The 27,562-nt window shown below is 42.4% G+C and overlaps 1 protein-coding gene across 2 annotated transcripts; it reads left to right on the top strand.

The window, feature by feature from the left end:
• Positions 1-22: 22 nt before the first annotated feature.
• On the top strand, positions 23-27,282 carry SULT4A1 (sulfotransferase family 4A member 1). 2 transcript variants are annotated; one of them, XR_011148004.1, is made up of 8 exons: positions 23-251; positions 16,761-16,891; positions 18,305-18,385; positions 18,490-18,616; positions 20,709-20,803; positions 22,211-22,349; positions 23,915-24,044; positions 25,638-25,723. XR_011148004.1 is itself a non-coding variant. In XM_069003377.1 (7 exons), exons 1-7 carry the CDS (start codon positions 83-85, stop codon positions 25,748-25,750), a joined length of 855 nt encoding a protein of 284 aa, XP_068859478.1. In that variant the 5' UTR covers positions 23-82; the 3' UTR covers positions 25,751-27,282. The 2 variants fall into 2 exon arrangements, 1 of the variants encoding a protein (XP_068859478.1); XM_069003377.1 differs by lacking the exon at positions 23,915-24,044 and having other exon boundaries at positions 25,638-27,282.
• The last annotated feature ends 280 nt before the right edge of the window (positions 27,283-27,562 follow it).

Below are 27,562 nucleotides of genomic sequence, written 5' to 3'. Positions count from 1 at the left end.
CTCCATCCCTCCCTCCCTCCCCGCCGCCGGAGCGCCCGCGGCCCGCGCACCTCGGCCTCCCCCGCGGCCCGCAGGGAAGAGGATGGCGGAGAGCGAGGCCGAGACCCCCAGCACGCCCTGCGAGTTCGAGAGCAAGTACTTCGAGTACAATGGGGTGCGGCTGCCGCCCTTCTGCCGCGGGAAGATGGAGGAGATCGCCAATTTCCCGGTGAGGGACAGCGACGTCTGGATCGTCACCTATCCCAAATCAGGTAGGCGGGCGGGCGGGCCGGGGCTGCCGCGGGTGGTGGGGCGGCTCCTCCTCCTCCTCCTCGTCCTCCTCCTCTCCCCGCTCGCAGGGCAGCCGGGGCCGGGAGCGGGGGCTGGAGGTGCCCCGGCGGCCCCCGCGGGATGTGGGGGCGAGGCCTGAGCCTGTTCGGCACCGCGGGTGTGTCCGGGGATGGTACCCTGTGTCCGAGGATGGTGCAGTGCCCTGTGTCCAATGATGGTACCCTGTGTCCAAGGATGGTGACCTGTGTCCCAGGATGGTACCCTGTGTCCAAGGATGGTGTGGTGCCCTGTGTCCGGGGATGGTGCCCTGTGTCCGGGGATGGTGCCATGGGGCCGGGGATGGTACCCTGTGTCCGGGGATGGTACCCTGTGTCCGGGGATGGTGCCATGGGGCCGGGGATGCTGCTCTGGGCCCGGCAGCCCCCGCAGCTCTGCAGAGTTAAGAACCTGTCCCGGGCACGGAGGGGCTTCGGAGGCCCTGCGGGGGACCCACGGAGGGTGGGTACACGCCAGCACCCAGCGCTGCCCCGGTGAGCCCGCCTGGGTGGTCCCGAACCGCTGGAGGATGACGATGCTGCTCCGAGCAAGGGAAACCTCGCTCAGCAAAGATGTCGAACGGGGAAGGTCTGTGCCTTAAATGCGAATGTCTGCTGTGGTGCACAGGTTCGGTGTCTGCTCCACAGCGTTCCCTCTGTGCTGCACTCCCGAGGCCGCTGCCCAGATCGTTCTGGGAGAACATGTGCTCCAAGTACATTCTTGCTGCACTGTCTGATACACCAGAAAGGCCTCCTGTTTACAGTACAAGTGCATGTTGTGTCCACTAAATGCATCCTTTGGTTGCTGTATACCGTTTGGGTGTCTGCTTGTAAAGCCATATTTCTTGGTTTTTTATCCTCTCCATTTCCAAGCAAAAATAATTAAAGAGAATTACCATGGATGTAGTGCTGCCTGCAAAGAGACAGACAGTATGGGAGCTTTGTACCCCACCTGATAAAATCAGATAAAGTCTTTTGTAAGTGCATTCCTGAGTGACTTTTTTTCCTGACAATAAATGATCTCTTTCTAGGAAGTCCAAAGTCCATTGGAGATAACAGATGTCAGCTCTGTAAATGCCCTTGTAAAACAATGTTTCAGTATTGTGGGTTTCTGACTTACTTCATTGTTTGTTGTCTGAATGGCTAATGCTTTTCAACTTCTTGGTGTGCTGCTTCAAGCATGCACATTTCTACAATGTAGCATCTATTGTGTTTTTATCACTTCTCAAGCAGTTTCAAGCATTTTTCTTTACATTTTTTTTGATATTTTATTACTTACTGTGCTCTTAAAGACTGGCAAGAGCTTGATAGATAACACATTAGAGAAGGGAAAGTATGTAGATGGATGGCCCCCAAAATACGAGGATTGCGAGTAGACAGCTACATTCTAATTGCCCTTTTAGACTGTCTTCTTCAAGATTTATAGCATGCAGCACCAATATTATTAAATTCTTTATGGTTTAAGATTCTGGTTTTGAGAATCTGTAGCTACAATGTTCCTATGTTAGAATTGCACCCCAATTTCACAGTGGTGTCTTGTTAAACATCCTCAGCCAATCTCAGCCAGCCACAACATCATTAATAGCTGGCAATTGCTTAGTTTTGATGGCTAGACAGGTGGCTGTGAAAAGCCAGCTTGCATAATCATATTTAATTTGCTGTTTTGTGCATACAGCAACATAATATTAGATGTTTTGGGGCCCCAGTGACAGGGAACTGCCCACTTACAAAACATGCTACAAGAGGATTTACTGATGGTCATGGGAGAAGGAAAAGATGGGTGAGAACTGGGGCACCAAAACTGAAGATGCAGTATTGACAAGCTACAGGAGCAGCCTTGAGATCAAAATAGGATTTCATTTGCTAGGAAAGAGAATGCTTGGGTGAGTAATCTGATGTCCTTGTTGAGGGAATAGGCTCTAGACAATAATAACATCTTTGGGCTCCACCTTTTTGTAGCCCAAAGTCTACCAGTACCCTTGGATGCTTGTTTTGTCAGCTGCTGCTCTGTGGATTACAGCTTATTTAGGGCTTCAGAGGGGCTGGTGGCTAGGGACAGCAGAAATTTGGCTTCCCTAGGATGGCTCCCACTGACTTAGCCAGGGTCATACAGAAAGTCTACAGCAAAGCCAGGAATTAAATCCAGAACCCCATTACCCTAACTAAAACTTCATCTTCCTGCCTCTCAATAGTGTTGACACAGATTTTTCTCTTTACTGGATCTAATCAGAATTTTCATGGTGTTGCTGAAATGAATAAATGTAGGTTCACAAAACAGATTTCATGCACAAAATGTAATTATTTACGGTGAAATGCTTTGGCTTATTCTGGTAATATTTACAGGTAGAACATGGCTGGGACCACTTACCTAGTTTCTGTGAATAAATGCTGTTTGAACAATACTTCAAGAAAGGAAAACACACCAATGTCGAATAGGTCCAATGGAAAACTTTTTTCTTGTTCCTAAAGAAATCAGCTTTGTTCAGTGTAGCAGCAGCTCTCCATCTGCTCAAACTGTGGAAAATACCCAAAAGAGTCTGTGTGCTGGATGTGTGAGAGGCCAGAGCCTGTGGCTACGAGCAGAAGGCTCCAGCAGTAGCTGTTGACCATATGGTGGCTTATCTGGCAAAGACAATCCACAAGTGGCTTATAGGGCCAGGACTGCTTCAGCTGTCCCAGGGACTGGTGGTCTGGAAGCCATTTGGAAGACACTGTACACTGCAGGAATACACAATGCAGCTCCAAACAGGTGAAATGCAGGTGGTGCTTGGAAATAGTTACAGTTATTGGTAAATTGGGAGTGACCCAGGAAGAAGCTGTTCCAATAATGATAGAAAATCAAATGTACCAGTGGCCTTACTGGGAGTAATGTAATAAGCCTAATGGAAAGTGACTCTGCTTTAATGTGATTTCCACTGATGGATGGCTGAATAATGATATCCCTTATATCTTTAATTATTCTTAACACCTGTGCCCAATCAATGATAACAGCTTTTGGGAGCTTCTGGACTATGAGAAACTTATGCCTAAAACCCAGAGACTCACTTAGATACATGAATGTGTCTATGTTTTTACATCCAGTGCTGCTGTAGTTATAGAAAACCTTTCTTGCCATGATGCATAATTTAAAATCAGGTGTGCTACTGCTCTTGAAGAAGTGAAGTCAAAAGTTCCAGCTTTCACATAACTCTGTAGTGTAGAGTGGGCAGGCTGAGTGGGACATACAGGAGGAAATTTAAACCAGGAGGTTTATTAAAATTAAAATTAAAATTAATAAAATTTATTTATTAATTATTAATATAAAATAAATTAAAATTTGCAGGAGGAAATGTAAACCAGAATGCCGTGGAGCTCACATCACAAATAAGATACAGATGCACAGATTATAGGCAGCACTGTGCCTCTGTCACAACTTGCATTGCAGCCTCTCATCCTGTGGACTTTCTGTACCTTACTTGAAAATTAAAAATCTCATCTATGAACTTAAGCTACAAAATTAATAGAGAAGCAAAGTTTTTCATGGTATTCCCCCAGTCACCGTGCTAAGAGCCAGATTAGCTGTTTGCTAACATCAGTGATTTCGGTGGAATTAAATTGGTCCCTGAAGTGTAGTGTTTAGTTCAGGTTCACTCAGTGTTTTATTGTGTCTTACGGTGTCATCCTGACTGAATGTGATCTGTCCATGTGCTTACTCAGAAGAGGTGCACAGCAGCTCCCTTAATACCATCTTGTGTGTGTTCTAAATGAATGTGTACTTTGCATTCCTGGGTCAAAGCCCACAAGTTCATGCCTTTTGCAAAACTGGTAATTTGAGAAACTGAGATATTTACATTAATAATGAAGCTCTCTCTCCCCATGGTGATTATTTTGCCAAATAATTTTTTGCAGTTCTGTGTGGAAAAATGTCAATTGTTGAGCAAATATCAGCTTCAAGTCCAGCCACTTCATGAGAACTTGCATTTGGTGCCAGACAAAGGTTCAAAAGAGCAAGTGTTGCCTATGGCCTTACCTGTCTGGAGGTGGTTTTTAATAGATTCTCAATTTCTCTTGTAGCACTGGATTTTTGTAACTACCATTTGGCTGTTAGGCAATATGTTGGCTCTAGACCTTTGCTTTAATGAAGTGCCAGCAGTGAGTATGTGGGTCAGTCCAAGGACAGCTTTCATGTGTGTGTATTTACTGAGGTCTCCTCTTTGGAATTCTTTCACACTCACCTCTGGTGCTACGTGAAATGAACCAGGGTGAGTCAGTTTGGGTTGTCCATTTCATTATTTGTTTGAGAGGTTCTGTGTGTGCAGGTCATGGCACTGGGGGTTCTCTCTTCTCCTCCTGTTCTGTGTGCCTCTCCCACTGCGTGCACACCTCATTTATCCTCCTATTTCTACCACTCCTGAATCCAGCACTACCTCTTGCTGGGTCACCAGGATGCGCCAGTCCTGGCTGATGGAGGAGCTCTGTCCTTCCTGTCTCTTACAATCTCTCTGCATTCTTCCATGGCCCATTTCCCTCATCCCATGATCCCTCTTATGTTCTTCCCATGCAGGGTCTCTGTGTGCCCTGGGGTTTTCTTCTGTCTGGGGAAGGAGCTGTTTGATGCATTGGCCATTACAGCTATGACAGGGACAACTGTTAAACTGTGAATGGGAAACAGAGGGTACAACATAAACAGCAGTTTTCGTGTTTGCCTGACTGCCCAGTTAAAGTAATAGACTTCAGCTCATCGACATCTCAAATATTCTTGGCACTCCAAAGTTGCTACACTTAAGGCAAAGAGAGGCTTGAACCTTAATGTAGACATACATACTTTTTTCTTTGGCTATGAAGTTGGTTTAAGGATTTCTTATCCCTGGCTTCTTGTTTCTTCCCCTTCCAATCAGCCTTGGCTGTCTGTGGGACAACGTTATAAAATCAGGTTGGCAAAATCTTGAGTAAAGAAATGAATTATAAAGAAAATGTACCAAGTGAGTGTGCCAAAATCTCGCTTTGTTTATCTTGTGCAATCCTGCCTTTCCTGTTTTCCACAGACTATAAAAATCTCTTGGCAGTGGGGTGATATTTACAGGTGAGACTGGTATTACTGTACTTCCCAGTAACAGTCTTATTATTCAATATACAGAGTATTATTGCTTGACTAAGTTCATGTGGCTGCAGATACCCAGATGTGCACAGGTCGAACACTGCTGACAGTCAGTCCTGATTTGCACAGTCATAACTGAGAGGAGAATCAGGCTGAAAGGTTGCCCAAGGATGTTCCTGAGCTGTGGGAGATTCGGCTGGGAGCTGTCAGAGGGACGTGTGGCAGCTGCAGTGGATTGCAGAGGTTTCCCTGCTAATGGCAGGTCTGAGTGGCCTTTGTGGCAAAGGCTCCTCAGGGGACACAAGCATCCATGTGTGTTAAATTAGTTGACTTGCCTTAATTTCCAGTGCTCTCCTAGGGAACTTCTCCCAGCAGTTTTTTTGCTATTATTTTATAACCACAGCTTTGCAGTTGCAAAAGAGCCAGATTCTGCTATGCTGGATTTATAGTGCTATAACCTCTGTGGAATTTTTTTGCCTTGGGCTTAAACCATCTTCATTGAAAGAATTAATGCAAATATTACTGGCCCAGAGGCATGCCTTGAGAAATCATGAGGCTGGCTTAAAAATCAAGACATTTTTACACAAAATATATTTGGGATTCTTTTCCTTTCACCTCTGGTTTTTGAAGCAATATTATGCTCTGTGACACCAAATGATGAGAAACCTCTGTCAGTGTCATGAATCTGGATGAATGAGTTGATACCTTTAAAATCAGAATATAGCATGTAACTTTTTGACAGTAACATCACAGTTATTTGGTTTCTTTAAGCAATGTATAAAGCTCAGATATTGTTCTGTTTTAATGGCAGATGAATGTGCATCAATTCCCATACCAGCTGGCCAGAATGAATGGAATTCTTACTCAAACAGGAAGGGAACAGCAAACTGCATTGTGTGATAGAGATAACCTTTGTGAGCTGTCTCTTTTGGGACTGATGGACAGGGTCTATATTTGAATCTGATTTCTTGCTTTTGATGACTGAATCATGCTCCTTCCACCACTGAGAAGAGTAAATACTCCACGGCTTAAACTCACCCCACTGAGGACCATTCAGGTGCAGAAAGTAACTTCTGCAGATTCATATTTCTGGGGGTTAGAGCCACTGGGTTCCTGTGCTTTGAAAGTCCTTCTGAAATGGGTGTATCTTTTTTTTTTCTATAAAGCTCAAAGTACCTTCAGGTATTGACTCAATCTTAAATGCTGCTAGGTGAAGAAATTATAAATAAAATTATCAAAACATAAGTAATTGAAGACAATGTTAAGTTTGCCAATGATGCATTTGACTTGATTTCAATGTGAGTAGAATTAAATAGGTCTTTGTGTGCCACAAACTTGAAATAAAAACGGAGAAAAAAAATCTGCAGGTAAGGAAACTCCTTTTATTATCCATATATCAGTGTTTCTCTCACGACCCTTTTATCAAACCAGTGAAGAGATGTTACTAGAGGCAGAACAAATGGTTCAGAAGAGGAAGAATTCTCCAGTTATCGAATAGGTTTTGCTGGGTCTTTTGCAAATGTAGCATAATTGCTTCCCTGCTGTGAAGTAGTGCAAAACTCAACTTGCTTTTTTTTTTGTAAACATGCATAGGAAAAAAATAAGCAAAAACCAGGTTAAAACCCAGAGTTAACCCAGATTAAAAAGTGTGTTCTGAACATGTGAAATCATTATTGACTGTATTAAATGATAGTGACCTCAAAGACTAAAGAATTAGAAAATTATGTAGATCAGCCAAACCCACCAGCCAGTTGTTCTCATTTCATGTTAATTGTTCATTTGTCACAGTGAAGTTATTAAAGAAAGGAAGCAAAATGCTTCATTTTTTATTCTTATTGTGCAATCTTATTAAATGAAGACTTTTCTCTTGTTCAGTACATTAGGGACTCATACGCCCTGTGCTGAGGGGAAGGATCTACCCCCTTTATTGTCCCAAAAAGGCTTCTTTAGAAGTGATGCAAGCTTATGTACCCTGGGCATGTAGTGTGACTTTGTGGCTGCAGATTGTGTGACATGGGATAAGCCATATAACCTTTTTGTCTATGTTTACCACTAGATGCATTTCTTCTCTACCAGAATTTTTCATATATCATGAAAAGCAGTTCCCATGGACAAGCATATGTCACCTACCATATATACTTTTGTAGAGAAACTAGAAAATTGCAGGTCTGAAATTGAATTAAGCATTTCCTCTCATCCTTTTGCTTGAGCCGTGGCAGAAGAGCCCGGCCCCTCCCTGTCTGCCCCCTCCTGTCAGGGAGTTGTGCAGAGCCAGAAGGTGCCCCCTGAGCCTCCTTTTCTCCAGGCTGAGCCCCTTTCCCAGCTCCCTCAGCCCCTCCTGCTGCTCCAGCCCCTTCCCCAGCTCCGTTCCCTTCTCTGGACACGCTCCAGCCCCTCAATGCCTTTCTTGTCCTGAGGGGCCCAGAGCTGCCCCAGGATCTGAGGTGTGGCCCCAGCAGTGCCCAGCACAGGGGACAGTCACTGCCCCGGCCCTGCTGCCACCCCATGGCTGGCACAGCCCAGGGGCCATTGGCCTCTTGCCCACCTGTTGATGCAAGGCAATCAGAAACACAGATTAACCATGCCGTTAAAAGCCCGTTTACTGCTGGTCAGGGTTGCCAAAGTAGCACAGAACAGCTACAGGCATTGCTGAAGCTGGATTGCTCTCTACATGCAGAGCTGAAGTGCACATTAGTAATGATGGGTGTCGGTGCTTCTATGGGATCACCAGTGCTTTCTGTCAGAAAAAGTGTGTTCTCTTCAACCATTTTGCTGCAATACTGTGACCTGTTGCCTGATATCAAGGGGAAAAACCCTTATGACAGTATTAAAATGGTAAGATAAAAAAGCAGGCCTTTATTGGAAGCTTCCAGGTGCCCCCATGGTAATGGGCACACCCAACATCAGATTTCCACAGTTTTTGTAAGTTTCACAAATGGTCATATCTAGCAAATATTGTTCAGTTAGAAGAGCAGCTGGTTCAGTAATTTTCCCCCAGGTTTTGCCCTGAGTTGGTGCAGAGGCTTCTTTGCCCCATTTCTTGTTTTGTCTTCTCAGATTCTGGTTGGAAAACAAAATGTCCTTGTAGGTTGTCTTCTTGAAAACAAGACTAAACAGTATTTCAGGAATGTGATAGAAGATTAGCTTATTCTAAAATCTAAGAGAAAGGGTGGGAAAAATACCAGGAGGTATACAACCATGTATTAACAGTCCACAAAGCTACAAAAATATAAAAAAATGTATAAAAAGCTAAAATCTTTGGGCATCAAACCCATGGTGATATCGACTGGCTGATCCCCTTTTATACTCCCAATCAGATCTCATTCCATTTCTGATTCTGAAGAGCAGCAATGGAAATGGCTGTAGCTGGCCTAAAACAGCAGCCCAGCATGCAGGGGGAATGACTGTGTGCTAAATGAGGGGGGACATAGGTACCTTGAGAAGAATGGTTTTTGCTTAGTGCAGCTATAATTTGAGTGGGATTCTGTGTGGGGTGAAATGCTTTACTCCCTAACCTTAGACAAGCAATAGCTGACTGGACAGGTTGTGTAGAGGGCAAACAGTGTTTCTGGAAATTTGGAAACAAATGTGCTGCCTTTTTTATTTGATGTATAACCTGTACCTGCAGCTGTTTCACTTTATATTATTGGTATGCTGCACTCTTGAAATTTGACCACCTAATATGTGCAAATGCACATTAATGTGTAGGCAGGTTTTGCCTAACTATTTTCCTGGAAGGGGTTGAAACTGAGGCAGAGAATTGGATTTTGAGTAGTGACAGACATCTTCTGGCATTATTATATGGGGAGAGGAGTATGTTCATGGCAAAGGGTATGAGATCTACCTCAACACAAGTGTCTAATAGATGTTCCCTGTTGTTTCCTGATTTCTGATCCTATCTCAGTCAGCAGAGCTTGATCTGAAGCTCTGCATTTACCCACAGACCATTTTATGACTGTAGAGCACAGCACAGTGATAGAGTTGTCCTAGAAATCAGTGGTGCTAAGGGTAACTATGAAGTTCCTTTCAATGTAATCAAGTCCTTGAGCACGATTGCAAAACCCAATGGCTTGTCATTACAGCAAAGTTCTTTGCTGCATTGCTGTCCTTGGTACAGTGTGTGAAAATGAAGGGAAATTAGGCACAGTGGGAAGACTTTCAGCTGGAGATTGTGAGCTCCTGCTGGGGTAACGTGTTATTGTAATTTAGGGATGCTTTTTTCTATGGGCTCTAAAAAATGGGGGAATGGGACTGCCAGAGGATGCAGGAGGGCAGGATACAGTTGAGGTAAGACTGGCTTAGGGGCATCTTTTCTATGCTCCAGAGTGGAGGTGAGATTTGAAACTTTGCTGATGCGCTTTTGCCCATCACTGTGAGGAGGTACCGCTGCTGGTTTACACGGGGACAGTTTGCCAGGAAACTTTGAGATGCTTGAGACAGAACCTGCCCTGTAGCATGTATTAGCCAGTAAGAGATCTCTTCCCCTGCGAGTTCCTGTCCTGCTGGCCAAGCCTTTGTTATGGCTGCACAACCCGGCGCGTTGCTCGGTTGTCGTGAAAGCCGCGGTGCCTGAGCTGGGTTGGGAGGGTGTCCTCTTTTAAAGGAGCCTGTGCTAGTGCAGGACTGTTGGTGTCCTTAGCCTGCTGTGTGTCATTCCTGGTAGAAAAACAACCTGCAGAGTATTTTGGGGGGATGCATTCTGGTTTGTCCCAGGCAAAATTGGCTACGTGAGTTGATGCCAAAAGTACAAACTCCTTCTGCTAATTTGGCCAATCTGATTTTAAGTGGATTGGAGTAGCCTGTGTGATGTTACTCCATTAGTGATGACACCAGGTGCAGAAATTATGAGCATCCACAGATGTGGACAGCCCAGCTAAAGCTTCAAGAGAAAAGTAAAATACTTTTCCCTTTGAATATCTGATACCAAGAGAGGTCTGTAACCAACCAGTAGCAGCTGTCTGTGACAGACCTGTGACAAAATCCAGGACACCTGGATATGAGGAAATCATGGATGTCAGGACAAGCTTGAAGACGCAAATCATGACTCTTCAACCAGAAGGCATATGAAGGCAAACTTGTGGCCTGTTGTTTTTAACAGATCTGTGGACCTGACTCAGTTCTTAGAGCTTAGTTCTTAGAGTTAGGATGCTTCTTACCCAGCCCTTGCTGCAGAGCATGTGAGGATGCTGTGGATTATTAACAAGGATAGAAAAGAAAGACTTTTTGCCCCAGCTGTCCTCAGCAAGAGACCTCTGCCAGCTGGTACAGACTGGGGTAGCCATGGCTTTTATGGAGGGTATGTGACTTGAGCTATTCTTGTGGTTTTATAAAGTCTAAAGTAGGAAACATAGAAAATCTGGTTATCTGCTTCACCAGGGCTACACTAGCTAACTAGTACACTAGGCAGAGGCTCTGGCAGGCTCTCATCCATGCTGTTTCCTTGCTTGCACATTCCTGGAAGAGCTCTGTGCTCTTCCAGTGTGCTCCCAGCATGGTGTGGGAGACAGCTGGAGCCAGTGCCGATCCCAGGAAGAGACGGATGAATCTCTCTTCTTTGGGGAATCGTTCCCTGTGGGTTTGGGTTTGGCTGTGCCACAAATCTCCCAGAGAACGGGACCTGGTGTGTTTTATTTACTAGTGTTGCTCCCATTTTGGGATCCAAAGGAGGTGTTTGTCTCCAGGCTGGTGTTTGGTGTGGACAATAGTGGTCGCCTGCCTCACTCTGGGGGAGTGGGGCTGCCCCAGCTGTCAGTGCCAGGTCTCAGACGCTCTGTGGTTGATGTGCACTTCCCATCCTGCCCTTTATTGAGTAGTCAGTGTGCTAATGTAAGGGAGAATCACGACTCAGGCCACTTTTTAAAAAAATAGTACTAATGCATTAGCCAAAAATAGCCCTGCTTTGTAACCAGTTCATTAAAGCAGTGCTTTAGGATACTGTATTGGACATAATGGCAATAATTCTGTGGATAATGCATGTGTGTAAACAGTTCAGTGGCAGCATTTTTACCAAACAGAAGGAAGGTTTTCCTCCTAAATAGAATAGGGTTTTCACAGTGTGCTGTTTATAGCCTCTGGCAAAACATACTCAAAACACAACTCAGAATTAATGGACCCATGTCTCCAGAATTTAGCCTGTTGGTTTTGGTTTAAAAGCTGGTAGCTGCAAGCAGAAGAATAAATGGATTAGGAAGTCTAAAAATCTAAGACTGTGCTTACTGAATGTTGCTGGAAATTGTGTATTTAACACTTATTTTTAATCCAGTCTTACTTAAGCTGTCGCCTTTTACTTTCAGTAGGTCTGGATTCAGGTTCCTTGGGTACCACAGACTCCCATGACAGGTCACTATTGACTATGGGGCATTTAGGCCATATAAGAAGGGCATTAGTCTTACAGGATGAGTATTCAGTCCTTTCTGAAAATTGGGGCCTCTAAAAACTATTTAATTGGTCAGTCAAAAAAAATAGTGTGACAATATAACATCACAATTTTAGTCTTTATTCTGAATCCCCAGTCTCATTTAGGAAAACAGAAGAACTGGAAAATATGGCACCAAGGTGTATACATTACTTTTATTTTTGAAACCCTAGCTGTTAATGAAAACCTCTATTCTGAAGCCAGGTGGAATTCGAACATGTAGGAGAACTTTAACATAGAGACCTCAAGAGGAGATACTTTAATGTTTTGGAAATGTTTTTTTCTTCTAGTGGAAAAATCTAATTTTCCCTCCAGTATTGTAGGGTGAAGATGAATCTGTCATACTGACCTGAAGATTTACACTGGAATTAGCCAAGGGGGAATGAGCTTGCAGGCAATTAGAGCAATGGTGTGAGGCTCTGCTGTACAGCACTTGCAGGCCAGTCTGGCAGCTTTAGCAGCTCTCATTTTTAATGGGCACTTGTATCTACCAATGCTATAAAAAAGTTATGAGTCATAATGGATCTGTTGCATTGGGTTAGCCAAAATTTGGTCAAGCATTGGCAGATAAAATAAAGTACAGCTAAGTAGGATTGCTAGATTACTAGCATTGGTATTTCTTTATTTTAATTTTCCATGTGGTTTCCAAAGGGGCAAATAAAGGGAATATACCAAAGGCCTTTGGGCTGCAGGTTTGTCCCATTTTAGCTGATAAGAAAGGAGACACTGAAAGAAACTACCTTAGAAACCACATAGAGAAGTGAAACTTCACTGAGAATCTTACGGTTTTATATTTGCTACTTCACTTCGAACACATCTGTGATATCCAGGTGACTTCATAGGAGTGCCAGTGGCCAGGAAGTGTTGAGAGAAGCCAGAGAGCATCTGCACTAGAGAATATTTCTCCCTCCCACAGTGACTAAATTTGACATGGGAAGACATCTAATGCGCAGAAGCCAGAAGGAGTAGCCGTGGTGTTTCCAAGTCGTGTCTGTCTCACTGTGCTGCCTGGTTGCTGCTGCAGCAGCTGCTGATGAGCAGAGGCAGAATGGCCCTGGACTGACTTTGCTCTTGCTGCTGAGGCATTGGCCATGGCAAGGGCACAAAGGAAGAGTTCCCAGTCTCAGGGACTGCTGGGGTGTGATGGGATTTTTAATGAGTCCTGGTTTCTGTGCGCCATTAGGTAGCACAGGAAAGCACAGCACATCCCCACCAGCACACTCTCCTGCTGCTGAGACTGGGCTGCTTTCCTACATGCTGTTATGAAATGACAGCAGGCTAGAAATACAGGTTCACAGATCATTTAAAAAGGTCTCCTAAAAACCTGCCGATTCTGGAAGGCAGTATCTTCTCACAGCTGTTTCCCACCCCCTCTCTTTCCAGATATTGTGTGATAAACTGGAACACTCTGTGTTCTCCTGAGGCGTTTCACTGACAGCAGAGGAGCTTGTCAGGAAGAGCATTGCTCAGGTACATTGCACCGGAGTTCCTCGGATGCTGACTGGCTCCTTTTTAGCTGGAATTCAATAAGTGTTCATGAATTCCATGTCTGTTTTGGCAATATGACCTTGGAGGTAGCAGGGTGAGCAGTCTTCCTCCAGGATGAAATGCTGCAGATGGAAGAAGAAAGGGTAGATTGCAGGGAACTTGTTAATGTGGCATTTGGTGCCTCCTGTCCGAGGGCTAGCAGTTAATCCTGTTTTTCAGTGATTATCCTTTTGTGTTTATCCTTCTGTACCATCCCAAGTGAGGTGTGCATGTACATGTACAGGTGTTCAGCAGCACAAGGAGGAGGCAATGAAGATACTGGAGGTGCACAGCATCCATTGCCTCAGCAGGGCCAGAAATCTAGGGAGTACAGGGAGAAGCTCTGCATACTTTTATTTTCTTTTTCTATTTGGCTTGCCTCACCTTTTTCTTCTGTCCAATAAGTACCATAATTTTCCCTTTACTAAGAAAAGTTTCTGTGACATTTAGATCTGGCCAGGTTTTGTGATAGACTGGGATTGCTGGCGTTATTCACATAATCTCCTTTGATAACCTCAGTTTCAGGAATTTACCTTCCATCCATAAAACGATGGTTCTTGCAAATACCCAGAGAGATCACTAAATCAGCTGGGTCAAATGGCAAATTTCTGTATGTTTTACACACAGATGGGGCTGCAGCAGAAGACTCACATCCCATCATGCTATGGCATTTTAACAAATTCTCCTAGCCCTAGTCCAGACTGGGGCTTCTCATCGTGTGGATAGGTTCAGTAGCCCAGTTTATTTGGTTTTCCAGCCAGCCAGTGTTCCCAGGGTTGAAGATGTTGCCCTAGCAGCCAGGTCTGGAATTTGGGCTGCCTGTTGCTAGGTTAAGTCATCTTTTCTAATGCAAAAGTACAGTCAGCTCTCATATCTTTATTTTGAATTGGGTTTAATCCTAGTAGAGATGTGAGGAGGTCATACATATCTAATCATATGCATAAAAGCTTTTAGATTTTTTCTTTTGAAAAAAATAAGCCTCTGATGCTTTAATTTGTTCTTTTAAACAGGAAACCATTTAAATGATAATTTTTTTACCTGGAGCTCTTGGAATGTGTGTGTATGGTAAATAATAATTGATTAAGGGCGATGAGTTAAACAAAAATCGCTGTTCCATCAAAAATTAATTCCCTAGTTTCCATTTGTATTAACACCCTGAAATTCCAAAGCACAGTAACTTGAGTGCCAATGTGGAAAAAAGTCAGGCTAATAGTCAACCCAAGACATACAGAGAGTGACAAAAGAGAAAGCTAGCACAGAGTTCATGGGCGGGGGAAATTGGGATCAGTGATCCTGCTGCAGGTATAGGGAGGAGAAGTTCCAGCATATTGGATAGTCCCAGCATTTGTCTTTCAATGTGTCACTGGTTTTGGTGGAAACACATTTAACTGGAGACTTCTGAGCTTCCAAAACCCTCACTTTGGGTGGGAAATATGTCATTTCCCACCTCTGCAGTTCTCCATGGATCTGATGGCAATCAAACCAAGTCGGGTGCATAGCCACAGGTCTGAGCAGAACCAGGTAAGGCCATGGGGGCTGTGCTCCCTGGCCCTCACTTTTCACTTTTCCAGGGGACTTCGTGGTGATCTGGTGGGGAACGTGCTGCTCTCCTGGAGTGTCAGGGTGGTTCTGTCTCGACCCTGCAGCCCTTCTGTATTCAGAGGCACAATAGAGATGGCAGCTTTTTGCCTAGAGAGCAGCTGAGCAATGAAAAAATAGTTTATTGTGTATCCCCACAGAGTTATTTCTTTTGCTTTCATAGAACAGGGCTGCTGTAATAGCATTTCTCTTTGCAGGTGGAATTGGAAATACTGAAATAAATTATGGAGAACCAGGGTGTTTCCTGTCAGAATAAATATTTAATGAGAACAAGGGTTGTGCTCATTCAGAGTCACAAGAACTGATATAAAAGTACTATATAAATGTTAATTTTAATGCATAAAATATATGCTCGAAATTAAAAATGCAGAGTGAACAGCCTCAGGGGCAAGTGTGTATTAAGTGTGTGACAGCTGTCTCTGAGGGTGATGAGAATGTAAATGTGTCTTCTTTTTTTTTTTTTTTTCATGGCCCACACCTTTTACATTTACCCACCAGTCAGCAAGGGAACAGAGCAATCTTGAAGTGCTTTCTATCCAAAACAATTCTTGGAGGTGTGTGTTCTTTCACATTGTGTCTGGGCTGTGTTTACTCCAGCCATTGGCCTCACTTAACAGTTTCTGTCTCAGATTAAACAATAATCAGATTAATGAAACAGTAGGGGTTTTGTTGTGTTGGAACAAAATACAGGATTGGTGCAAAGGTGCCTGTTTGTGTACACAGACCTGTTAGTTAATGTGAATTAACTAGAGACTCTTACAATGACTTGCAACTCACAAATTATTTTCAAGTTCAAATGGTCATGATCTCAGAGTTTGCAGTTCATCTTTCCAAGGACTGGGATGTTGGGGCAGGCTTGGCCTTTGTAACCAGTTCTGGAACCATTACTTGTTCTTTTAGACAACACAAGATAGGGAATAAATCCTGGTTTCATTTCCCTTACTGCTCACAACTCTTAAATAATGGGTCTGGATTTTGCAGTTTTTAGGACGTCCTACACCCTTGGGACTTTTCATCTGAACTGTGGGGTCCCTCCCCTGGCTTGCTGGGATCTCTCCCCATTCTGTTCCTCCATCTCACCCAGAGCTTTTCTCTTCATAACTCTCTGTCAAATATCTCTGTATTTGCCTGTTTTGAGTGTTCCCCACCTGCCTGAAGGTAAAGTCACTTTGAAATAGTTTCCCTGTCCAAAGGTCTAATTGAAGTACCTATTAATTTTCCAAAGTGCAGTCATTGGCCATCATATCTAATGGTTGCTTTGTAAATGTCCTCAGAGTGGGGAGAGATAATGCAATTGGGGCCTCTAAAGCCTGTGACTGACTCTGTGCATGGATGTGCTTGGGGCTTTATCCACTCCATAACCTGGACACATAAATAGACTCTCACATCATTGCATAACAGGGGCCTTGCCTGCAATTTAGAATAAAGGTCTCTCAGCACAGCCACTAATGCATTTTGAGAACTTGAATGACCTCTGTTCGCGTCGGTTTTTAATTTCTAAAATGGAAATAGTGCTGTTTTGCCAAGGTAACATTTATGGGGTAAAACTTTTTGTTAAATGCTTTGCAATTCATGGGTTAAACAATCTGGGGGCAAAGATATTTAAATCGTTACTGAATTTAAAAAATCTCAGGTCTCTTGCATGAAAGATCTGCATGTGTTTAAGACTAAGGGAGCTGACATACTACGTTAAAACAGTAGTTACAGACTTAGCCCACAGCAGACTGCTGAGGACAAAAGTTTCTGTTATTTCTCTGTTTAGGTCTCCCTTCGTATGGTTGTGTTTAGATAAGAGCTGTAATACAATCTGTTCTCTTTCATTGTTTGGTTTCTGCAGGCACAGGCTTGCTGCAGGAAGTGGTATATCTAGTGAGTCAGGGAGCTGATCCAGATGAGATTGGACTAATGAATATAGATGAGCAACTTCCAGTCCTAGAGTACCCTCAGCCCGGTCTGGACATCATCAAGGTACAATTTATTGCAAAGAAAGTCTTTCAGCATTTGGATATCTTTTTGCTTGTTTCCATGTTTATCACTTCATTTCTTCCTGTGTCCCTCTCCTTTTCATCACCAGATTTGTTCAGAATGTTGCAGTGATTCGGAGTGTTATTGGGTCATTTTAAATTGCTTTTTTTAAGCTTTATTGTATTCTGTTTAATACATTAAATGTTTCTCCATGTCCTAAATATCTTGGCAGTGGGTTTTCTGAATCAAGGTTCCAGGCCTCTCTTGCTTACATAAACAGGAGCTGGCCAAATGAGGCAAATTTGCTTTGATTCCTTCCCTTAATTTGTGAAAGAGGAAGTACAAATGCAGATATCCATGGATCTGTGTTCCCACTGCTCTGAATTTACACATCTCAATCTTCAGATCCACAGATCCTGGTTCTCTATAGACTCTGTGGGTGTAGTTTGAGGGGTTTGGAATATCCTGCATGAAATCCCATGCTATTAAGACTCCCTTGAGGTCCAGCTGCATGGCACTTAAGTGTGATCTTGTCCTTGTTGCAACCACTTCTGACAGAGGCACATCTTGGAATTATTAGGCCAACTGTGCAGGGCCATCCTGTAACAGCTGCAGTGCTGCTTGAACTGAGCAAGCTAAGGCTGGCAGGGATAGAATTAAGCTGCATGTGGTCAATGACAACTGCAGCCTCAGCCTACTTTAGGCTGAGAGTATTTAGAGGTCAGAGATTGCTCATTTTTGTCTGTGATGCCTAATCCAGCAGGACCTCAGTGCTACCCTGATGCAAAAAAGTGGTGGCAATAGTAAGAGGTTTAGTTTGAGATTACACATTCTTACCTATGCCATGTGCTAGGAGCCTGATTCAGTATGGATTTATTCCGTTTTTAATAGCAGACCATAATTTGTGTCGTAAGACAATTTTGTCTCCAATTACAGAAAAAATATTGTTTGAAAGACATTCACACACTCAGACAAACCTTTGGGCATAATTCGGAGGATAAAATAAAATACAAGGGTAAAATTTGGAAAAAGGGGTCGTGTTTTCAGAGCTTCTAATATTTTTTAAGGATTTTTAGTGGAGGCATCACTGGAGATGAAGTTAGTTTGATATTAAAAATCTTCAGCTGTTATATTCTCTTTCTGAGAAGGTCCTACAAATGGAAGTACTTTGAAAACAAAAGGGATAAAAATCCAAAATGATAAAACCCCCAACATATTATCCAACCTTTTGATATTTAAAAACTAGATGTAACTCCCTGACCTGATTTCTACCTTCAAGCTCCTGTTAATTTAGGAAGTGAATTTGTGAATGGAAGTCCCTGTAGGAAAGGGCTTCAAGTGTGATAGTTCAGGACAGCTCAGGATGTGCCCTGAAGCAGTGCTCAATAGGAAACGATTCCCTCTGCTTTGTTTTAGGAACTGACATCTCCTCGCCTCATCAAAAGCCACCTGCCCTATCGGTTTTTGCCTTCGGACCTCCACAACGGCAACTCAAAGGTGAAAATGAGCTCGTGTTTGTTCTAACTCTACTGGCAGCAGTTGTGTGAGTGCTTTGGGATGAGGAAAAAGCTTTCAACAAGATGATTTTCCCCCCATCACAGGTAATATACATGGCTCGAAACCCCAAAGACCTGGTGGTGTCTTATTACCAGTTCCACCGCTCCCTAAGGACCATGAGCTACAGAGGAACGTTTCAGGAGTTCTGCAGAAGGTTTATGAATGACAAGTGTAAGGAGCTGTTCTCTCTGCACACATTTATTTTCATCTCTGCATTCCTTCTGCAAGTACAGAAGTGAACTGGATAAAGGTGCATTTGTTTTGCATATACAGCAAGGAGGTTGCTGCAGATAGTGCTGCGGGGATTTAGATTTGTCCATGCAAACGATGAGCCATGCTTTTTGTAAATATTTGCCTTACAGTATTTGAGCCCATGGGTTCAGCAGTTTTCCACCTGAACTAGAGCAAAACTCCAGCCTACTCTTCTAAAATTCAGTTTGCAGGCTGCCAGGTACCTTATAAAAAGTGGTGAATACTCCCAGCATCATTTGATTTCAGTTATTCCTCACTGTCAGCTACTTCTCAAGAGTGTTTCTGGTCCTCAGGTTTGGGGTTATTTTCCTGGTAATTCCTTTAAATTTCAGCCAAAAGCTCCAGGGTCCCTTGCAAGTTGACACAAAGTTCTCTAGTTTGCATGGGCCTGATCGGGAGTGTACCAGGGAGCTCGAGTGAGACCCGTGAGAAGGCAGCTGCAGGCTGCTGCTGCCTGAAAAATGCAGCTCAGTGAGGAGAATGCAATCACCTGCTTTGCAGGAGCTCACCAGCTGCTCAGCCAGCAGCTCCTTCACGACACACCCGCCGTGCTCCCACTCAGGCTGCAGTGCCTGGAGTAGCTCCCCTGCACCAGCTGATAGGGAGGGCAAGCCCCGTGTTCTCACATAACTGACTGCCACTGGGCTTTTTGCCAAGGGATTGCCACACTCTCTAGCTTGGGAAGAGGAAAAAATTCCTGCTGCCTTTTATTTCTCTACAAAATCTCCTCTGATGCCTCAATGCGATGCTAAGAATTCACCAGGTACCTTGAGCTCTGAGAGCAGGATCTCCTCTAGATCCAGAGCAGCAAACCTGGAATTTAGGGGACCTGATACTCAAGGAGCTCTAATACAGAGGGAAGAAAAAGGTAAAGCCTACCAATGGAGGTTATTTAACAGGCCTTAAAAACCTTTGCTGCTCCTTATCCTGCAAGCTTGAGCAGGATTAATGCTCTCCTCCCATTCCAGCCTACCTTCAGTTTTCCATTTGCATTCCCTGAGAATGGAATGTTTGCCTGTAGCCCATGATCAGGAACTTCTAGACCAGAGACATAAGAAAGACACGTTAGAAGGTTCTAAGGCAGAAAGGTTGGGTGCTCTTTTCCATGTAAGTATCCCAAGAGTTATTTGTGTCTTTATCTTGTAGCAGCTACCTGGCTTTACCACAACCTCCCAGGGCCAATAAAACATCACAGCATGTTCTGTGGCCATACTTGTGCAAATGGGATCTTTATAATACAGTAAATTTAGCATTCAGCTGAATGTTTGCACCTCGTGGAAGCAATACAGCAGAATCCTGGTAACTCAAACATGTACAGTGGACAAAGAGATCAGTTTCATAGGAAAACAATTTTAATCAACTGACCAATTTTCAATTTTTTTAAAGGAAAGATTCCATTTTTGTTATTCCCGTTCCACAGACCCCTTAAGAAATGGATGCATGAAGGTAACACATCAATGTTCCAGTTACCAGAATCAAACAATTCTTTTTGAAAGAGAAGAGGTGGCTTCAAAATACCCTAAAAAGCTTTTTTTAAAAAACTTTTCTACAGCTGCTTTGCTGAAAAGATAAAATTCACCAAAAAATATTGGGAAAAAATTGGAAATCTTCTTACCATATTTGCTTAGCTTCTGCCTTGATTATGTGAGTACTTTGTGGGTATTAGTCACTGGTAATGCATTTCTCATGGGGTTGTCTTCTAATATTGGCAACAAAAGAGATTCTTGAGATTGTAAAGTAACAAGTACCAGTGGCTGAACCTCTGGTAGAGACACATAAATTGACTGAAATCAGTGCAAATGTGGACTTAATCAGAGAAGTGGAAAACAAACAAGTAAAGTTTTGGGGGGAGGGTTAGGTCTTCCATCCCATGGGTCAAAATGAGGTACTGTTCTCCTGGGGCTATGAGCTGCTCCAGTTATTTCATTTATTTTTTTCCTTTTTCCTTTTTGATAATGGCTTAACAACAGAAATGTTCATTTTCCTCATGCCAATCATAATGTCTTTGTAGTAGGATATGGTTCGTGGTTTGAACACGTGCAAGAGTTTTGGGAACACCACATGGATGCCAATGTACTTTTTCTCAAGTATGAAGATATGCATAAGGTAGGTTAGATGTAGCAAAATGGTGCTTTAATCACATTTAGCATCCTAGTTTTTCAAATACATGAAGCACAAAATTACATTTTTGTGTCCATATTTGGGCTCCCTAGTGCCTGATAGCATTTTTAAAGCACTGGCTTTAAAAGTTCAGTAGCTTCTATGGACTTTAAGCACTTTCATATACATAGTAATTTACTGGGGAGTCTGCCTGCATCCATAAGCACTGAACTACTTGCAGAGAAGGCAGCAATGTGAAACTGTTCAGCACTTGCTACACTCAGCCCTGGACATTCATTTAAAAAAATAAGTCTTGCTGTATGTGCTGTACCAGTGAGGAAAAAAAGTATATAATCAATATTTTTTCCTATGCATTTGGCATTTATCATGATTATTTGGTTGTTCTTACTGCTTTCTGTGAAACAAATTTGAAAACAATGAGGGTATGATCATGTAGCATAAGGTGGATATAATTATTGGGTCCTTACAGTATGCTGGCTAATAAATCCACTTTAGTCAGAAATCTGGTGAAAATACTACGTATTTCTTATTGCAGTAATGCATTTTTGAGAGCTAATGAAAATACTTCAAAATGTTTATTTGTCTGGAAAACTAATGCAAACATAGGAAAAACCCAGCTCCTCTTTCTAAAAAGACAAAATCAGGACAAGACTCAATAAAAAGCTGGGTAAATTATAATTCCAGCTTTACTGAGCCTTCTCATGGAGTGGGGTTTTAAAAGAAGGTGTAATACAATCAGAGTAAGTAAAGTTTAGTCGAAATTATTTCAAATCCAGGGTTTTGAATAATTAATATATTGCTAGCTGTGCTCACCAGCTGGTGGCATCACAGCATCCTTCTGCTTCCTGATAAATATTACTATTTTGTTCTTGCAACTCATACTGAGGAACCTTGGACTTCTGGAGATGTAAATTAATGGTTATTCTCAGAGGCCACCTCACCAGCTTCTCTCCATCCCCATGAATGCAGTCCCTGACAAAGGGAGAAGGGCTCTCCTAATGGTTATAGTTGTTTATTTGACTAAGGTCAAAATCAAAGTAATTTTTAAATCCTCTGAAATGCACTGGTGTTCCAAAGGGATCAGTTAAGGGTGGGGTGCTCTCTGAAGTGGGAAGCATCACAGTTACTTTTCAGCTGTTCCCTGTTCCAACATCTGAAGGTTACATGGCCATGTTCTTCTCTGCCAACCTGTCTTACTCTAATTTTTTGGAATGTGTTTCTTTTCAGCAAATTGGAAGGTGGCAAAACTTCGAGGCAGTGGTGTTTCTGCAACTTCTGCACTTGTATTTTTCACACTCACTGGGATATAGCTTACTTTGAAATGTTTAAACTCATTAAAAATGTAATTTTAAACATTGTGAAATAACCTGGGTTTTAAATGCTCTCTTACAGGACCTAGCAACAATGGTTGAGCAGCTGGTGAGGTTCTTAGGAGTTTCTTATGACAAAGCACAGTTGGAATCCATGGTGGAACACTGCCATCAACTCATTGATCAGTGCTGTAATGCAGAGGCTCTTCCTGTTGGCAGGGGTATGTTTAAAACCCACAGCAAAACTCTTCTTGGAGAAGTTGCAAGAAGCAGATCAGTGACTTCTAGGGTGTGTTAGATGTTGGCAAAATATTGCCATGTAAAGGATGGGAGGGAACTGACTGTTGGTGCAATTTGGGGGCTGGGTTCTTTTGAAATCAAGTTAGGTAGAAGTGACAGGAAAGGATGGAAGAATCCAAGATTAACAGTGTAATTTCAGACCACTCTGTCAGAGAGTCTTTGTCTTTCTTCGGTGGATTCAGCTCTTCGTGCTGAGAACTCTGCACTGCTCCTTCTGACCTTTGGCATGCCAAAGCCCATACCACCTCATACAGTTTATCCTGGCCTGAGCCCTTGGGTTGAAGTATATCAGATTTTCTAGAATAGCAGATATTTCTAATGTGTAAAATTGCAAGGAACCACAGCTTCTCTTATGAGCTTTTTATTTTTGTTACCTACCTCAGCTGTTTAAAATGTCTTTATCTTCCAGATGTTTATTCTGGTGAGATCTTTCTCTAGGAACCTGGAGGTGCCATTTGATCTGTTGATCCATCTGCCCTTTGATAAGAAATCAAGTCCTTTCAGTAGTCTTTGAAAAGTGTAAGAGTGAACTTAGGCTCCCTCAAATTATTTTCTGTGGGCTGCTTTACAGCACTTTTAGAAATGAGAGAACCAGGTCAAGATGATCAGTTCCTATGTTACCCCAACATATGCCTTATCCAAACATAAAATCACTTCATACACTAATTTAATCCAGTTTTATTTGGAACTTTCCCTTGTTTTCCTCCCATAGGCCTCTTAGCACTTTATGATACAGCATCATACATGAAGCACATGTTTATCATAACAAAGTCTCTCAGAGGAATCAGTTTGCAGGTTCTTGTCCCTTTTTCAGGGATTATGAGAGGAATACTTTGCTCTTAGATTTCTGTGTGTAGCAGCCCTTTCCATGCTACCATTTTCAGCCAGCCTTCATGTGATCTGCAAATTACACCAACTGTAATATTTATAATTGTTTTCAAATCTCTGATGAAAATACCAGATATCATGAGACCCTCTTGACTACTAGTTCTGTGTCAGCTAGTTATTTATTCAGTTATCCCACATTTGGTTGGGACATCCCGAGGTTCTTGGATAAGGTGCTTGTGTGGGTACAAGGCTTTACAAACAGTGGGGTTGTGTTCTCCTTGGTGGCCCACACGTAGCCTCTTATTTCTACTGGCTACAAACGTGTCAAAAGGAAGCCTTCATGTTGTAATAGAGGAGGAAGGGAGCTACAGCACTTAATGTGATATTTTGTCATTTGTTCGCTGTGTGCTTTTCAGTAAAATATCCTTATTTTGAATTTCTTTTCTTTGCTGTCTTTGGCTTTTACAATATTTTGTTTCTCCAGAATGTAGCTTCATTAGCAGTGCTTTGTTCCTTCTCTGTTTGTTTCTGTGACAAAGAATGGTGGCAATGACATGACAGCTGATTGTAATTTGTTTCAAATATTTTTAATTTGTCATTAGTTACATTTACTTTATTATTTTGCTTTATTTTAGTTCTTCATTTTTTTTTCTTTTAGCACATTGATCTTTACTCTGAAGATAACCCTGAACTGCTGTGAAAGCAGAACAATGATTAGATATGTTACTTGTATTTGACTCTTATCCCATCATAATTTACGCAGTTGCATGATTCAAATCATAAACCAGGTGGGTGACTTTTTGACAAGCTATCAATTCATATGGTAAAAAAGAAAACAATTGTTACAAATAATCCACTGTGTATGTATGTTGTTTGTAAAACTTGTCATTTGTCCATACATGTTGTTAGGGAGACTCAGAAATAAAAGGCTTTTCTTTACAGAGGAAGAAAATATTTTATTATCGTTATTGAATGGGAAATACAGGGGTTTGTGTTTCATGCTGTACTTTTTGCAGTTGTAGTTGCCAGAGCAAAATTTCAGTTAGTATCAGATGTTTATGATTGTAAGCACTTTCTTAATTTATTTTTTAAAAAATACATGAGAAATTTGGTGAAAACAATAAATGGCATTTTCAGTGTCAGGTTATTCTGGTCTTTGGATCCTGAGAAGAAGCCAGGATACTTTCATACGTTCAGGAGTTACAGAAAAGCCCTGATTTCATAAAATGTCCCTTGCCACACATGCTATACCATCATGTTAATAAGTAATATGTAGATGCTTCAGACAGTTTTGTCTTTGGTCTCAATTATAAAGTTGCTGCATAAAAGCAATGGTAATTGAATTAAATGGGTATTCTTATGCATCAAATGCATAATTAAGCTCCCTGCATGTAGCTTTGTTCTTGCTGTTATGATTGAACTCTGGTAGCATAGTCCCAGTTCTCCTTTCAGTCTGGATTTTGTCTTTATCTCCAGCATAAATGAGAAGATAATTGGGCCTCCCAGTCCAGTTATTCCATGGGGCTTATTTAGCCATAAGTAACCCTGGCTGACTCTGAGTTAAATATATTTTGGGCTGCTTTGAAACAGTTGTTAAGGGGGCTGCTGTCCTTGGCTGGTAGGTTCAGCAGGGTTACCAGCTTATGTTACTGATTGGGTCCCATAGAATACTTCCTATGAGGAATATGTTCAGTGTCCATATTGCATCCCCCAAAAGCTTCCTATTCCTTGTGTTCAAAATTAAAATGTCAGTGGCACAAGTTGAGTGCATGGCACTTGTTCTCTTTCATAGATAGAAACTCATATTTAACAAGCAAGTCTCCCCATGGTGAGGAATGGAAGTTCATCTGTTGGACTTATCCTCTAGACACAAAATAATAGAAATTAGCAATGAAAATCGTACACTTCAGTAGTCAGTTTTATACCCCACATTCCATGTACCTTTTGGATCGTCCTCTAACAAGTGGGTGCTGTAGACACTGTAATTTTGGAATGTGTTGCTAGCTCTTGGAATTATTAAACAGCAATGGTTTGCACTAAAAGCAGAAATCCACCTTTAAGTGAACACCCAACCCAAAATCTGTGTTCATTTCTGATTAAGGCCAGAGTAAGTCTCATACAAATCTGAATTCTTCCTGTATAACACTGGGCTGGGGCAGCTGAAGAGGTGTATGGTTCATATTTTAAGGCTTTGCAAGGGTTGTGCCAGAGCTTTGGGTGACACAGTGAACAGCCTTAGTTAGGTCTCATTAAGCTTTCAGTGAAAGCCCAGACTGATCAGAATCTCACAGCTGATACTTGGTGCCCTGCACAACTAGACTGTAGGTATTTGGTGTCCTGTTACATGCACTCTCTGACTTGTGTTCTTTTCTGTGTTTCAGGACGAGTTGGGCTATGGAAAGACATCTTCACTGTTTCAATGAATGAGAAATTTGATTTAGTTTATAAACAGAAGATGGGAAAATGTGACCTCACATTCGATTTTTATTTATAAAAAATGCATGCATATGATATCCAGATATAGCTAGAAGTGCTTTATGCATTCATTTATTACCTGCTGGACAAACTACTGTAGCTATTATGTGTAATAAGATTTAAAGAAAGAAAAACAATCCAAGTAAACCTTATCAGATGCAATTATCTTTGATCCTGAACAGCTGTTTATCTTCTAGTATTTAAGTCCTTTGTCCCCATGCAAGAACTTCCCAGACAATACTAGAACATTCAGCTGTTATGGAATGTATTATATACGTATAAGGTATGTATCATATATGCAACTAGAATGTACACCTTTTCAGCCCCACATTGGTTATTTAATGTGTTTTATAAAAGCTTGTCACTAGAACCTAAATAAACATCCGTAAACCAAATAAAAATTTATTTCTGAGGGAAACAAGTAACAGGCCAAAACAGTATGCTAGAATGATCTCAGGGGTTAATCGTCACATTTATTTTTATAGCAGGTGTAACCAAGTATAAATACATCCCATTCCAAAATAAGAACTGATCCCAGTGGGGTTCACATTAGGTTCTGCACACCCTTATCTGTGTGATTTGAGTAGGTTCTGTGCACTGACACACTCTGTGAGACAGGGCTCGTTCTGATTTACAGCTGTGATTCTCAGCCTGATCCCGAATCCCACCCATGCCTTTATGGAGACAGCCCCTGATGGAGGCAGTTCAGCTCCATGCCCAGGGTCAGCAAGCAGAAGATTCTTAAGCCCTCAGGTCTAGGTCACTCCCTCAAAATGGGGCTTAAAAGCCAGGAATCTGGTGTGGGGACTCTCCTGAGGAATCAGTCTCCAGCCCATATCACTTTGCTGCGTGGATGTTCTTCTCCCTTTAGGGGCAGCCAGAGAAGTTAAGGTGCTGGATCAGCTCCAGTCCCACCAAAAGGTGAGGGCACTTAGCATTGTTGATGGGTTGTTCTCCTGGACTCCACCAGACCTAAGGGCAAGATCTGTGCCAGTGTAAAGCAGGCAAAGGGAACTGCAGCGTCTGAGGAAGAGAGTTGATGGATACGCCAGCAGGTGGGAGTATTGCACAAATATCCATGCACAATAAGTTCCAGGAATTGTTAGCCATGACTGATCTGGATTATAATCAGGATTCAAGTTTATTTCTCTTCTCTTCTTTTATTCTCTACACAAACAGCCTGAAGCAGGCTACTATCACTACAGGACTCTCCCAAATTATTTTATTGTTCCATTATGACATCTATGCTTTTTAGGTTCTCAACTGCAGGAGGCCCATTTTTGATAGTCAAATGTTCAGGCTCACCAAAAACTGTGAGGAAGGACTAGTTTTTAGTGTTTCAGTTCTGTTGGGAAACTGTCAGTTCAGCACTGGCAAGTGGTGTAGCATGATGTGGCTTGACAGCACTTTTCCTTGTATATTTGTGAGTGAAAATGCTTTCAGTGAAATTTTATTTCTATTTTTATATTTTTAGTACTGTATGAATATTAAGCACTACACATTATACTTCTGTGCTTGCTTGCTTACTGAATAAAAGATGTGTTCTGTGCATTGTGGCTGCTCATTTTCTAGACCTCCCACTCAGGCCGGGTGGTCTTTGCAGACAAACTACAACAAACTGCAGGAACACGGGAGAAGGAGAATTCCCTCTCACTACAGAGGAAGACAAAATTTCCCCACAGTTCCTGCAGATTTGAGTCAGAAGAAAATTTCATTAGCACCAAAAATCTATTTAAATAGCTTAATCTCAAAGGTGTACGAGCAATACAACCTTACTGAGTGCCTAACATTTGTGAAGGCACCAGGGAATGCTGCTCTGGTCCCCAGAGCC

Source organism: Aphelocoma coerulescens, chromosome 1A, assembly GCF_041296385.1.
Source record: "Aphelocoma coerulescens isolate FSJ_1873_10779 chromosome 1A, UR_Acoe_1.0, whole genome shotgun sequence".
In the NCBI taxonomy this organism is placed as follows: Eukaryota; Metazoa; Chordata; class Aves; order Passeriformes; family Corvidae; genus Aphelocoma; species Aphelocoma coerulescens.
Note: the sequence above shows the minus strand (reverse complement) of the source record. Positions and strands in the feature narration are given on the sequence as shown.

Excerpts from the sequence above, each read along its gene's own strand:
- SULT4A1 (XM_069003377.1), top strand. The coding sequence starts at position 83 with ATGGCGGAGAGCGAGGCCGAGACCCCCAGCACGCCCTGCGAGTTCGAG. Across the intron at positions 18,386-18,489 it reads TCCACAACGGCAACTCAAAG|GTAATATACATGGCTCGAAA; the intron begins GTGAAAATGAGC and ends CCCCCATCACAG. Across the intron at positions 22,350-25,637 it reads GGCTCTTCCTGTTGGCAGGG|GACGAGTTGGGCTATGGAAA; the intron begins GTATGTTTAAAA and ends TCTGTGTTTCAG.